Genomic DNA, 14,566 nt, shown 5'->3' on the forward strand with positions numbered 1-14,566 from the left:
CAACCTGTTCAATCCAGCCTCCTGTTGTTTTCACTTTCATACCTTATTTGTCATGTATTCACATCACTTTAGTTTTCTTTGTGTTGATTTTCATTCAATTTGCAGTATTTCTTTAAGTATGGATACATTTCTGGGAAATCTGCAAGAGTACCATTCAACGGCAAATCTGATGCAGAAGTTTGATGATGACTGGGTTCACATTCTTTGTGAAATTTTTATTTGAAATAATTCCTCTTTCGGCTGTTAAAACATTATTTATTGTGATTGCATTTTCGATGTGTGGTCATTTTCAAACAATGTGGGATGTTGTAGCCCTCTCAACAGAATAAGTCGTGATATGCTGTGTAAGAGCAGTTGCATTCAGCACTGTAAATTTATGTGCTGCTTTGTAGATCATAAACATTAGGAAACTGGTGAGATAATGACATAAGCACTCGAATTTAAATTTCTTGTAGTAGGCATGGTAAATGGATCACAAGAGTATGCAACATGAAACGTACATTTCTTTTTGAACTGCTCTGCTTTATTAATGTCCTTTTTTAAGTTGAGAGGAAGTTTATTATGAACTTTTATCCTATACTATAGAACCCCCTTTGGTGTCTTTTGTCAGAGTTGCAACACCTGTGCAAAAAATTTGGTTATGTTGTATGCCATGATCGTGAATGTATGTTTGTTTCAAATCTTCTTGGCTATGAACTTTGAATATCATTAATGCACAGGTGTACATGAGATCGAACTGCCCACTCTCTAAGTCAGTCAGACTGCTTGTTTCTGTAGTTCTTTTTACCACCCTAATGGTATTTCTTCTGAACATTATACTGTAGGAGAGTAAAAAGGGGATATGCTCTAATTACAACAGTAATATTATCTCATTATCAACATACTGACAGACAGCTCTTAGTGCAGATTATCACGATCAGCCATGGAATTTATTATAGTCTGTGTTTTAACTTCACTGAAATATGTGGAGTCCAGAAACAAGTAGTTAAAAATTTCCTTGCAGGAGCCATTTATTCATGTTAGAAATGAATCTATAGGTAAGAGCAAACAATCAAAAGTCCAGAATGAAATAAAAACAACATTATGAGAAGGACAGAGTACTAGCCACCATATAGAGAAAACATTGAGTTGCAGACAGGTACAACAAAAAGAATGCTGTATTTAATGCATTACCTACAAATTTATGTGTGTAGTATTTTATGATTGTTATCAGTTGGTAGAAAGTCAATGTTAAAAACTTCCCATTATATTACAAAGTTTTATTATAACTATTTCTAGCAAGTACAGGAATTTTGGAATACTTATTCCCAGTGTCCTATAAACTCTGTATTTGGCTTTGATTTTACTGCTGGACATTCAAAATAGTGTTCAATAGAGTACCTGATTTTTGTGGATGTAAATTGCAACCTTTTTGTGTTTTGATTCAGCCCTAGAGTAATGAGAACTAATTACATAACTTTTCAATTTTTGCAGCTTTTAGGTGGTGTCCTGTTAAGCGCCTCTGCAGTTGTTTGAACTATTTATATTGTTTCTTGAAGAGAAAGCGAATTTTTCTTTTTAAAAAACTTCTTCTAATCTGATGTCTTTTTTTACCGTATTGTTTTTCTTGGGAATCCTCACAGATTTCTTACACTTGCATTTGATACTAAACTTACATCTGACATTGCAGATATACCCAACATTTACTTCATAACAGATTCTTTCTTTCATTCAAAAAAAAAAAAAAAAAAAAAAAAAAAAAAAAAAAAAAAAAAAAATGTATAATATAACATGTGACATCTACCTTTTATGACAAAAATCTAGGAACTTGAAAATATATTTACCTGAAAAGTGCTTTCAAATTTTCAGGTAGCTCCGTTCTTCCAGCATACCCCGGGTTCATAGTAATGAACATCCCTACCGTTGGTATTAAAGCTATGACTTCGCCCATAAAGTTGAAAGTTGTCTTCTTGCCCTTAATAGCATCCAGAACAGATTTCACTTGTACAGACACCACAGACAATACTTCTACAGAGATGCGATTGAATTCATCAAAACAGCCCCATGCACCAGTCTGTGCCAAGCCCTTGTAGATATTTCCACATGACTGTAAATAAAATTTGCATATCAATATTTAACAATTATGCCTACTGTGGACCAGTATTATGAGATATGTTATGAGTGCAAATCGGGAATATCAATGACTCACTATCCAATTACATTAACATATATGCACCATGAAATTAGAACCTGTAATAAATCAAATATGGGCAACTGTAGAACAAGAATACTAGAAATCAAATCTAGAGCGAAATTAAATTAGTCAAACAGGCTCTTCCACAGTTAGGTAGAGGCAGAAAACATATATCCATTAGCAGCAGTGAAAGTCAGCAAAGATAGCACTTGCAACAAGTTATGGAAATTGGGAAAGAAGGAAAATGTGACAAAGAGTCTGTTTACATAGGAGAAGATGATGCTGGTAATCATACAGGTATCCAAAATATTTATATAACTATTAGCAAAATGACTTTCAAGTGTTTAAATTAATAACTGGCTCTGTATCTTCTTAATTACAGGCAAATTCTTCCACGCTCTATTACTAAAATGAGTTTTTATCTGCAAGAATTTAGTTTTGAAATCCAATGTGACACATATATACCTCGTTTTCTGCTACAAATTTTCAAATTGTTGGACAAAAATTAACCCAAAACTGAAATTAGAATCTACTTTCTGCAAGTAGAAAGCCATAGTTATGGCAAGGAAAATGTAACATGTGCAATCATGAAGCACTAATAATGTGACCTTAATTTCGTCCTTGATATCAATCAAAAGAGGCTCCAACACAATTATATTATAGGAAATGGTTACAAGATGAGGTGATATTATGCTCAAGAACAGGACTGAAGGGCAGGAAAGACAGAATTTGTCGTCTTGTGATGTTGTGGGAAAATTAATCTAATATTCTCTCTTCCAGAACTGCTAGTCCAGTGAGGTATAGTGCCACTACCTTGTAAAGAGTAAAATCTGTCAGAAGGGGCAGTGGAACACTGCATTAGCTGCCAACAATGTGAGCATCGTCTATTGGCATTTGAATTAAGACAACAAGCATGTGAAATTATTACAAGACAAGCTAACCTTGCTCAGTGTAACTTGCCAGCACAATGTTAATACATGGCACAGGCATGGCAGTGTCTCAGTCATCCAGGTTTCGGTGGTGTTGATGAGTGTGTGACCGGAAGCAGAACATTGACACAACGCGTGCAGTCCTATCTGCTGTAAATAATCACTGATTTTATAGCAGAGTCTTTCACAATCCAGCAGTATCCTCAGAATACAGGTGGTACACCAGATGGCGACATGGAGCCACAAGACGCAGCTGATTTGGGTCTCCACCAGGTTACCTCCTCCCTACACTAAATACATACCCAAAACTTGGTACCGCAATGCAACGGGCCTTCTGGTAGACTCCAGCAATAGTTGGACACCTGCTAGGAGGCAGCAGGTCACAACCCCAGCACAGCAGCCACCTATCAATAGTGCAGTGGGCACATCTCTTGCCACTTACTTTGTTCACTGTGTGTGGTCATTTATTGAAGAGGGGCTACTTCTGCATGGTCACAGTACATGCTGCTGATGTTGGTGTTGTGGGTCATGCAACACAGTCACAAGCCCAGCACCACGTGCAGATGTCAGCAAAGTTGGGCACCAGCACTTGCTGCCACTAGCTGGACGGACGCTGGCCACCAGTCGAGCAATTGCCACTCCACTCCTGTGGAATAGGGGTGCGTTCACCTCTCTGCTGCACTGCAGAACCAATGTATCATTTGGAAATAAAGTATCGATTTTGAGAGTTGCTTCTTCCTGGGACTCACTGGCCTGCCATACAGTCTCACCCAATGACCACTTAGCATCCTGTCAATGTAGCCGTCCCATGCCACCTCCAGAGTCAGCTATAAAATAGTATCAGAAGTGCAGATGTTGCCTCGGTAGGCAGCAGAGCATGTGTTGTCCATGAAGCATGATGTCTAGATCATGATCTGTGGTATCAACATAGTACGGTAAGTAGAGTAACTGTTTGTAGTAACACACTCATCAACACCACCGAAACCTGGATGACTGAGACACTGCCATGCCTGTGCCATGTATTAACATTGTGCTGGCAAGTTACACTGAGCAAGGTTACCCTGTCTTGTAATAATTTCACATGCTTGTTGTCTTAATTCAAATGTCAATAGACGATGCTCACATTGTTGGCAGCTAATGCAGTGTTCCACTGCCCCTTCTGACAGATTTTACTCTTTACAAGGTAGTGGCACTATACTTCACTGGACTAGCAGTTCTGGAGGAGAGAATATTAGATTAATTTTCCCACAACATCACAAGATGACAAATTCTGTCTTTATGTGTGTGACAGGCACAGGATCTAGGATTGTCATTGTAACTTGAGGGTTACTTTGTTTACCGTATTTACTTGAATCTAAGCCGCAATTCTTTTCCGGTTTTTGTAATCCAAAAAACCGCCTGCAGCTTAAAATTGAGTGCAAAGCGGATGTTCTGAAAAATGTTGGTAGGTGCCACCACAGCTAACTTCTGTCGTCGAATATATGTAGCGCTTCGCTGGCACAAAGATAAATACTGGCACCAAAACCTCTGCCACAGCAAATAAATTTAAAAAAAGGTGGAAGATGAGCTTTTATTCTCCACCCTGAGTTTCGACCACTGTATTTTCATACATTATCCAATGAAGTAAATACAAATTCCGTATTGTTCATCTTCGAATGTAGCAGCATTTCAATGTACTACGAAAATGCAACTGGCAAGACTGTTTGGGATGTTTGTCAATATGGCCAACTCTGCATTCTGAATTTTTTCCTACCTGTGACAAGAGATCGTTGCTAATAGGAACTTTTATGAATTATGAATCACATGCAGTATTCTCTTCACCATAATAATAATATGAATATAAACATTTTGCCATGTATTCTTTCGTGTTTGTTGCTATCTCATTTAAATCCTGTCTGCCTAATTAACTACGAAACTAGAGCAAACGCGGAAGAATATACATATCATGTCATGTTTATATTCATATTATTCTTATGTCGAATAGTGATACAGTCAGAAATGAAGCACAGCAATTGATTAGATTTTTGAATCTACGATGACTTTAATTTCTGTGCAGAATGTAATGTACTAAAAAGGCGTCTGCAAAGATTTTCAAACGGAGAAAAAATTTCGCTAAACCCTCGTTCAGAACATCTTCTATCATATGCAGTCTATTATTTGGTTCTTGTTGATCATTATCAAAGAAAGCAGCAGTGTAAGTAACAACAAATAGCAGTCTCTTGCCACTGTTTCGCTATAAGACGATTCCTCTCTCTCTCTTTTTTTTTAAATTGTAAGTGGCGGTAACGCACACAAAAGCAAGCCATGCCACGAGCGGCGACAGGTCGTAAACACTCATTATCAGAATGCGACAAACAATGCATGACACAGTACAGTAATGCATTTTCAGCTTTGAGTGATGTAAACACCTATAACAAAGAGAACGGCACTTATCAGATCAAAGAAAAATAAGCAATCAATTCAAACCAGATGAAGCACGTGAAAAAGGAAGGGTACCCGTATAAATACGGACGGAGCGCCTGACGCATTGCAACGGCTACCTGGTAAAGCTTAACTGCTAAACTTACGACTCGAACCAAAACTACTATAGCTGTATCATCATTCATTCGACCTAAATTGTGTCTCATATTACAATGGACCAACTTTGTTTGGATTTGGAGGTGCGGCCTAAAACTTTTCTCTTCCCTTGAATTTCGAGTCTCAGATTTCACGTGCGGCTTAGATTCGGGAAAATTTTTTTTCCTCGATTTCGAGTCTCATTTCTCAGGTGCGGCTTAGATTCGAGTGCGGCTCAAATTCGAGTAAATATGGTAGACTGGAAGAATTGACTCATGTGTCTGAATTTTATGGAAACAGTAAAGAGCAGTATTCAGAGCCTGTGTGGTGATTGCAGTGTAATCTGCTTGGGCATTCTGCTCCTTGTGCGGAATCTGTAGCTGTAAATTGTTTTGCACGCCATCATGTCATGTCATGTGTAGAGAATGTAAATGGTTTATGAAAAGGCATGAGGTGTCGTTGGTTTCTTTTTGCCAACTGGCTCATTTGTAATGTGTATGAATGAAATCTAAAGTCAAAGACTCGGGGTATTATGGAGGCAGTTCAGACATCAATTAATGACGTAGTGTGATAGAGAGCAGAAAATATGATCTTGCTTAAATAGCTTGCAGATCAACATATCAACATGAGGAGTTAGCAGGCACCAAGCCTTGTAATAGATCCAGCTACCTGGAACCACGCGACCGCTACGGTCGCAGGTTCGAATCCTGCCTTGGGCATGGATGTGTGTGATGTCCTTAGGTTAGTTAGGTTTAAGTAGTTCTAAGTTCTAGGGGACTGATGACCTCAGATGTTAAGTCCCATAGTGCTCAGAGCCATTTTTGAGCCAAAGTACTCTGTGAGATGCACAGAAGTGTTTAGTAAGGGGGAGACATCTAAGCAGTTGAAATGTGGGCTTCTGTAGAGGTGTAGGAACGAGAATAATGCAACATTCTTTCGGCAGCGGCTGAGCACCACTATGAAGAGGAAAGGTAACAGGATGCTGTGGAACATTTTGTTGAGATAATAAGAAGTACAAACGTATGAACTGACACAGAGTGATGAAGCAAATAAAGCTTTTCTGCAGGAGGCCAGGCACAGAATGCTTGATTCTTTCCTAAGGGGTTTGTCACCAGATATGTTAAGGAGGGTGCACAAGGGACAAACCAAGGATCTCCATTCGGTTGTGAGATCAGTGATGGAGTGTGAGGAGATTGTTGTGTTGACAGGTGTGAGGGATATGTGCATTTTATTCTGTGCACGTGTGAAGTGTTACAATTGTGCACATACAGAACGTTGCCAGCTGCAGTGGAATAAAGGTGGGATGTGTCATCAACAGCATTGTGGTAGTCGTAGTATGGCTGGACAGAAAGGAAGCAATCAGCTGTGAAATGCAGGAGAGAACCCATGTCTGCTGGAAGAGGCTATCATTAAAATTATATGCAAAAACTATGTATGTTGAGACGGAATGTGCAATAGTAGCTGTGGTGAAGGAAAGGAAGTATAAGACTTTATTACACACAGGAGCGCATTTGTTGATAGAGAGGAGGGACCTTGCTGTCTGAGGCAATTGAACCCACCATGTTATAGATTGTGTGGCATAGTTGATACTGATGCAAGACCACCGAGGTCAGTGGAAATAAATTTTCAGGTGGAGCCTGTTGGATTTAAGAAGTGTGTGGAAGTAGTGCCTCACATAAGTGAGAGCTATAGCATGATCTTAGGGCTAGACTTTCTGCATCAACTTCATGTCATAACTGACATCTGGCAACATGTGGTGGGACTTAATGGGAAGACATTCGCAGCTAGGGAAAGCCGTTGCGAATGTAGATCTGTCATGAGGTGCCTCCTTCTTAGTGGGCAATCCAATAAAACCACATACAAATACATTAAGACTTGGTCACGATGAATGTCTGGCAAGTGGCATAGGGAAGTCACTTTGAGTGTGTGTGGAGTCAAACTTACCAATCAATATATTATGCACAAAAGAGCTGCTAGAAGGGAATGATGTACTAGATTCAGCAATTTGTTTGGTTAAAAGGAGTATTGAATGCTTACAGAAGAAGGATGGTGGGGAAGTAGTATATGTCAATATTAACAATTTTGGAGCCAAAGAAGTACAGCTGATATAGCAGATACTGATAGCAAGATTGGACATTCTGTAGGAAGAGAAATGCTGCAAACATGGTGTGAGCCATAAACAGCCACACAGCACCACTAAAACTGCATTACATAAGATGATGTGGCACCTAAAGGAAGTAGAGAACGCAGATGGAGGACTTATTGGTGGAATTTGAGGATTTGTTTTTCCTTGGAGGCCATTGCCTGTGAAGACTGTCATGCAACATAGAATTTTGACAGGGAACAAAGTATCAGTGTACCGTAAAACCTATTTGATGTTTGCAACTGATTCTGGATGACTTTATTAACCAGCTGTTGGCTATTGGGATAATAGAAGAGAGTAACAGTTCATACAGAGTGGGAATTGTGGTTGTGATGAAAAGGCATAAGGATGGTTCCAAGAGATACAGTAATAGTAGGACTGTAACAGATGCATACCCCATACACAACATCACAGAGACTATTGATAATTTGAGACAGTGCCAGGATCTTTCTACCACGGATTTAAGAAGTGGAGGTAGTTCTGGAGGACTGACAAGAGACAGCCTTGGCAGCTTTTTTGTTATCCTTTACCAGTATCTGAGGATGCCCTTTGGACTGAAGAATGCTCTTGCAGTATTTCAGCATTTGTTGAACAGAGTGTTGAAGGGGCTGAAGCCTCGCCACTGCCTAGTTTACATGGGCGGTGTAATTGTATTCTCAAGTGATATGAAAGAGTGCAGACAGGATTTGGGGGAAGTATTTAAAAGGGTGTGAGCTGCACATCTGATGCTGAGTATCAAGACGTGTCATTCTGAGTTAAAGGAAGGGATTTACTTACAGTATCTAATTATCAAAGATGGGGTGAGAATATATCCAACAAGACTGGTACAGGCAGTGCAAGATTTTTCATGGCTGAAGATAAACAAAGAACCAGAGTCATTCCAGGTACTCTCAAACTATTACAAGAAATTTGTAAGGGAGTTCACTAATATAGCATGATCACTCACACACTAATGAAAAAGGGTGCAAAATTTGTGAGGACAGAGGAACGTCAGGGCACGTTCGAAGAACTAAAGACAGTTTTGACGTCAAGTGCTTTGTTAGTGTTCCCAGATTTCCAGACAGAGTTAACACTTACTGTAATGCATCTACTAATGTTCTCAGATGTGTTCTGTGTCAGTAGATCAGTGGTGGGGAACACCCTATTGCTTTTGTACAGATAGAAACTAATAGACACTATTTGACCATGGAGAGAGAGAGATGTTTAGCCTCGTGTACTGAGTGACATTTTGGGAAGAAGTTTAAAGTGGTGACCGATCATGCTGCTCCAAAATGGTTATTAGGGTTAAGAATCCATCCAGCAGACTAACTAGATGGGCATTAAGATGCAATGAGTTTGACTATGAAGTAGTTGACAAGCCAGGAAAGAAACATGGAAACGCAGCTGCATTAACTGGGAAGTAAAAGTACTTGATTAGGGACTTGCTGCATGGGAAGCAGAGCAAAATGCTGACAGGATGTAACAACTGTTCAGCATGTTTGACAGCTTGTTGTGCAAGATAATGAGTTTAGGTCTGTGACTGGTGGTACTGTACTGACTAGGTAGAAGGAAGAAGTTCTAAAGGAAGTGCCTGATCATGTGCTGTCAAGTCATGGAGGAGCTATAAACAGAAGGACAGTGAAGAAGTACTGGTGGAGAGGAAGAAAAGGAGCTGTGGATTTGCATATGAAGAATTGTGTGCAATGTGTACAAAGTGTGGACTTCAGTCATAAGTGAATAACGTCACATAGGCTGCCAGAAGCTTCGCAACCAATTCAGATGATTTAGGTGGATGTATTAGGACCGTTTAACTGGAGTCCTGTGGTAAATTGTTTTGTACTGACAGTGACTGATCGTTTCTCACAGTATATCGAAATGATACCTATGCCAAACCAGATAATGGTTACAATCACACAAGTGATGGTCAATAGATGGATACTAAAGTTTGGAGTACCAGAAATGATGATTATTGATCAGGGGACACACTTCATGTCAGACTTGATGAAGGAATATTGTTGTTTCTTACGTTTAAAGAAATTAAGAAACAGTCCACTTCACCCTCAGTCAAATGGAAGGACAGAATGGGTGCATCAGATAGCTGGGAGGATGTTCAGTTACTATGTGAACTCTCACCATAATGATAGGGACATGTATCTTTCATTTGTAGTTATGATTATGGCTTTGGGGAGTTGACGCATGAGCTCACAAGAATGGTGAGATAGGTATGGAAGTGAGTACAGTGGTGAACACCAAGGCGAAGGTAAGACAAAGAGGAAGCCGTCAAATGCATGGGAGGCTTACTACAGTATATAGAGGGCAGTGAGAAATTTTGTTTACGCCTTATACAACAAAAGTCATGACAAAGACATCTGTGATAAGGTAACTTTGCCCTTATCAGATTACATACACCACATTGCCAATCAACATTAGGATAAAGTTGCTGACAAGATCCCCAATAGTGCATGTTGGGTGACTATGACCATTCAGAGGTGCTCTGAAGTCGATAGCATAGATAGTAAGGCTGCGTTCACACTGCCGGCCGGGCCGAGCCGAGCCTGGCCGGGCCGCCGCCCGCTTCGATATCAAACATGGTTTTGAATTGCGGTTTTCACACTGGCGGTCGGGCCGCGCCGACACGGCGTGAGCCTCCCGGAGCCGAGCCGACGACATCCCGAGTGTTTAATATTGCCGGCGCGAGCCGACCGCAGGCGCGAGCCGGTGGAGCAGCACTACAGCTTCTGCAGTACATGCATCACACGTCTCCCTTCTGCTTTCATCACAAGTGTGACTGCACATGTCTTTTATTTTAAGGTGTTACCTCACATTTCACAATCAGTGAGGAAAAATTACGTTTATTATGATGATACATGCGAAATTACTTTTATTTCATTTATTTAATCTACCATATTTACATGCATTTACAACAATAGCTTGCCAGCAATCGCGGCATTGCCGCCACTGAATAGTTCGCATTTACTTGTAAACGGAGACAGATATGAGTGTCACTGAGGGACGGAAATGTGTCCCTACCAGATGATAATGCATTGTAAAGTCATGCTGTGGCAGTTCCTTATCAGTGGAGATAGAACCACTGAGTCAAAGGGCATTATCTCAAAACTCTTCGCCTATCAATCTGTCTATCTTACAAGGTAATGAAAAGAATTCTGTGAGGTCATCAGTGGCTCCACATGATGAACCATCACCACTGCCAAGCGCTGCATCATGAAGAAAAAAGAAGAAAAAAGTTGGAAAATTCTGAAGGAGTATTTCTGCGATTCTTCGTTGAAGGCACAGCAAGACATTACCCAAAATGACGAAGCTAATTACTTCCTAAAGATTCTCAGGAGTCCCATAAACTCTCTTCCCCTCAGAGGTTAGCGTTTGTGATATTTAAAATACAAAAGCATGACTACAATTAACTGGAGGTACCGAATGCTGTACAAAGTTCTACTGCAAACCAAAAAGTGTGTACTAACGAATCTTACCTTATCATTATACACAATTTTTCTTCTGCTGTTATACTTCTGCGAAAATTTGTGTTCTGTTTAGAAATTTTGTATTGAATGTTCTGCAGCACATACTGAAATGTATTATGATTCATTCTGTAATTTGAATAAAATTTTTCAGGATAGTTTTTAAGTTCTTCATATAAAGAGAAAAACTCTCCTAAATGCCTGTCGCTATTCATAGGATGAATCCATAACCTCCTAGTTCTTCTGTACTTCAAAACTCGACGAGTTACTGCAGAGTCAAAACAATACCAATAAAAGAGTGAAGACATTGTTCTACACGACAGCACAGACTAGCTAAAGGCGAGCAACTGTTGACTGCAGCTGCGTTTTCTACTGACTTGCTTGTCAGCTGTCGAAGGGTGGGGATCTTTTTACATTTATTTATTTGGCCTCCGGCCAGCCATTTAGCCAAAGAGTGGGGATTACCTTGACAGTGCAGCGCACCCCGCCAAGGAAGAAAAAAAAAAAAAAAACAATGAAGAACAATGAAACGCACATCTGTGCCGATCTACAGTAGTTTCATTAACTCTCCATTATTTTTTTCTGTCAAAGTAGACAACGAGACTACAGAATTGCGCTTCAGTTATCTTTTAGTTCGAAATATGAAATGTACATCATACTAATTGTAGGATGTTGATGACAAATAATTGTTTGTCTTTTGTGATGCAACGTGTGGCCAATTATAAAAGCATAGCAGATGAATTGTCCAGTAGCCGAGGGAAAAATTCTTATACATTTGGATTTATCTAGACAATGAGACCATTAAAATAATAAGAGGGACCAGCACCAGGTCTGCGCTGATCACTAGTAATTAGTTTTTTTCTGTCCTGCATTATATGACTACACTAAACCAAGCTGTAACCGCGCAAACTCCGTGGCTTGCGGACGCGGCACTGACGCCACTGAATAGCTTGCATTCCTTGAGACCAGAGACAGATATCAGTATCACTATCATTTCAAAAACTTTTTGGTACTTTTAGCTACATTTCATTCCCAACAGTGTATGGTCTAAAACGGATCTAACAGTAAGCTAACCGCTACATAACTTTTTCACTACAAGATTTGTAAATCAAGTGCACAACGTTGACAAATAGCATCATTTCACAATGACTGTTAAGAAATATGGAAAGATAAATGATTCAATACGAAGCTAAGATGTTGCACTACCACGTGTACAAAAATCTGATTCTTTAGCAGCATACTTTCTTCAAAATCGGTTGGGAAGCGTTATGAAACTAAGAAATCACGTGAAACGAAAAGTAGACTTTTTCATTTTTCACGACGTAAGTAACGCTTTTAAGGAAAAAATAAGTTCATAAAACGATGTGGCGAAGTCTTATATACCGCTAAGAATTTTTAAAACGTGAAAATCGGAGAAGTGGATTTTCCCCCATTTCGCCGTCCCGGCTCGGCGCGGCGCGCAATGTGAATGCACTACTCGTCGGCCTGAGCTGGCTAGGCATGAGCCGAGCCAGTATGCGTCAGCCCGGCTCGGCCTGGACGGCAGTGTGAACGCAGCCTAAGAGTGCTTACGACCGTTCAGAGGTGCTATGGAGTTGATCCCAGGGATAGTAAGAGTGGAACCAGAGAGAAAAGCAAAAAGGAACAAGCAGAGGAGTACACAGGAAAGTGTGAATGCATCAGTGGAAGAAGTACCATAGGCACTGTGATCAATGAAGTAGCAGATGTATTTTTATTGTGTTCATTGTTGACTATTTAGGATATTAAGTATGCGGTACTGCAAGTAGTATGTTAAGGCTGAATGTATGAATTTTGTACTAGAATAAGGGTTCTTCAGGATCACTTTTGCAGAAGAGCCATTCATAGTCTAGCAGTACCACTAAGGGTTAGGCCAGACAAGGAGATGACATGGAGCCACCAGCCGCAGCCATGAATTTGAGTCCCTGCCGGGGTACCTGCTTCCTGCACCGAGCCTGTACCCCAGACTACGGATGCAGCACTGACATCAGTGCTGTGGCTTATGCATCACAGCCACAGGCATGGCACTGATTACAGACATCAGCAAAGCAGGGTGCCAGCACGTCTCGCAACCAGCTGGATGGATGCTGGCCACCAACTGGCTGTTTACCAGTCCACTCCTTTGTGGCAGGGGTATGATTTCCTACCCACCATTCTGCAGAATCAATATGTTAATTGGAAATAAAGTGTGCATTTTGACAGCTGCTTCTTCCTTTCCTCATTGGCCTGCCATCCAGTCTTACCCTGTCTTACCCTACAGCCAACTTAGTGGCCCAATAGCACCTCTTAGAGTTTGCTGTAGATGAGTGTTTTCATGAAGTTTCGAAAGCAGGAGAGAGGTACTTGCAGAATTGAAGTTGTATCTGGGCAAGTCAGTCAGTAAGACCATTGCCACAAAAGTCAAGGTTCCTGGTTTGAGTCCTGATTTGGTGCACACAGTTGCCAGGAGGATCACGGAAATGAAGGATGTTTTGCAGGGAGAGTTCCCACCTGCAAAATTCAGAAAAGCTCGTGTCGGAGCATAGAATCCAGATGGCACAGGCCGTGGAGCAATCATTAGAATGAAGCACATTGTGTTTGGCAGCACACTTGGTAGATGGGTATGGGTGCTTCAGCTCTCTCTTAACCAGTCTGACAACGGCCATTCTGCAGGCAAACAGCCTATTTAACTCTCATGCAAAAGCAGAATGCGGCACAGTAGTTACAGTTAAGTTGGCAGATCTCATGGCTACTTTCACATGTGGCCCTGCCACTGATGGTTTAGGAAATGCATGTGACACGAATGGAGTATGTGGTAGTGGGAGGATGTCTGGGACAGATTCCTTCATTGTGTGCATGAGAAGTACAAAGTACCACAATGGAGTGCACAAACACCACAAAAATTTGCTCAGAATTACCTATTTTTTTGTCAAAATTTGTTGTCTATTAAAAATAAAGTACATCAGCTTGAAATAGTGTCACATGAATGTGTGAATTGCTACTGTAGAAATACAATAATTGACAGGAATCACATATATACAAGGGCTATAAAGAAAGTAACAGACATTTTGATACACCACAGTAGTGGTTATCATGGTGCCATAACATTCCTACACTTAGTGTGCATCCAGCAGTGTAGCATGTGATCTGTGTCTCTGCTTCTTTGCTTCCTGTGATGTGTTAAAATGTACACTGCAAAAAAAAAAAAAAAAAAAAAAAAAAAAAAAAAAAAAAAAAAAAAAAAAAAAAAAAAAAAGAGCTGCCACTTCTGAGGTGCATTCTGTGATTTGAATTTTGTTGGCAAGAAACTGTATAA

General features: G+C 40.3%; 1 protein-coding gene across 1 annotated transcript in view; it reads right to left on the minus strand.

Moving 5' to 3' along the window:
* The window catches only part of LOC124620004 (dynein beta chain, ciliary-like), a 588,564-nt gene that overhangs the window by 260,383 nt on the left and 313,615 nt on the right, over positions 1-14,566 (minus strand). The window contains exon 19 of the mRNA XM_047146668.1: positions 1,824-2,086. Coding sequence (XP_047002624.1) covers positions 1,824-2,086 — 263 coding nt within the window. The remainder of the gene's footprint in view (positions 1-1,823; positions 2,087-14,566) is intronic.

Source organism: Schistocerca americana, chromosome 6 (assembly GCF_021461395.2).
Source record: "Schistocerca americana isolate TAMUIC-IGC-003095 chromosome 6, iqSchAmer2.1, whole genome shotgun sequence".
In the NCBI taxonomy this organism is placed as follows: Eukaryota; Metazoa; Arthropoda; class Insecta; order Orthoptera; family Acrididae; genus Schistocerca; species Schistocerca americana.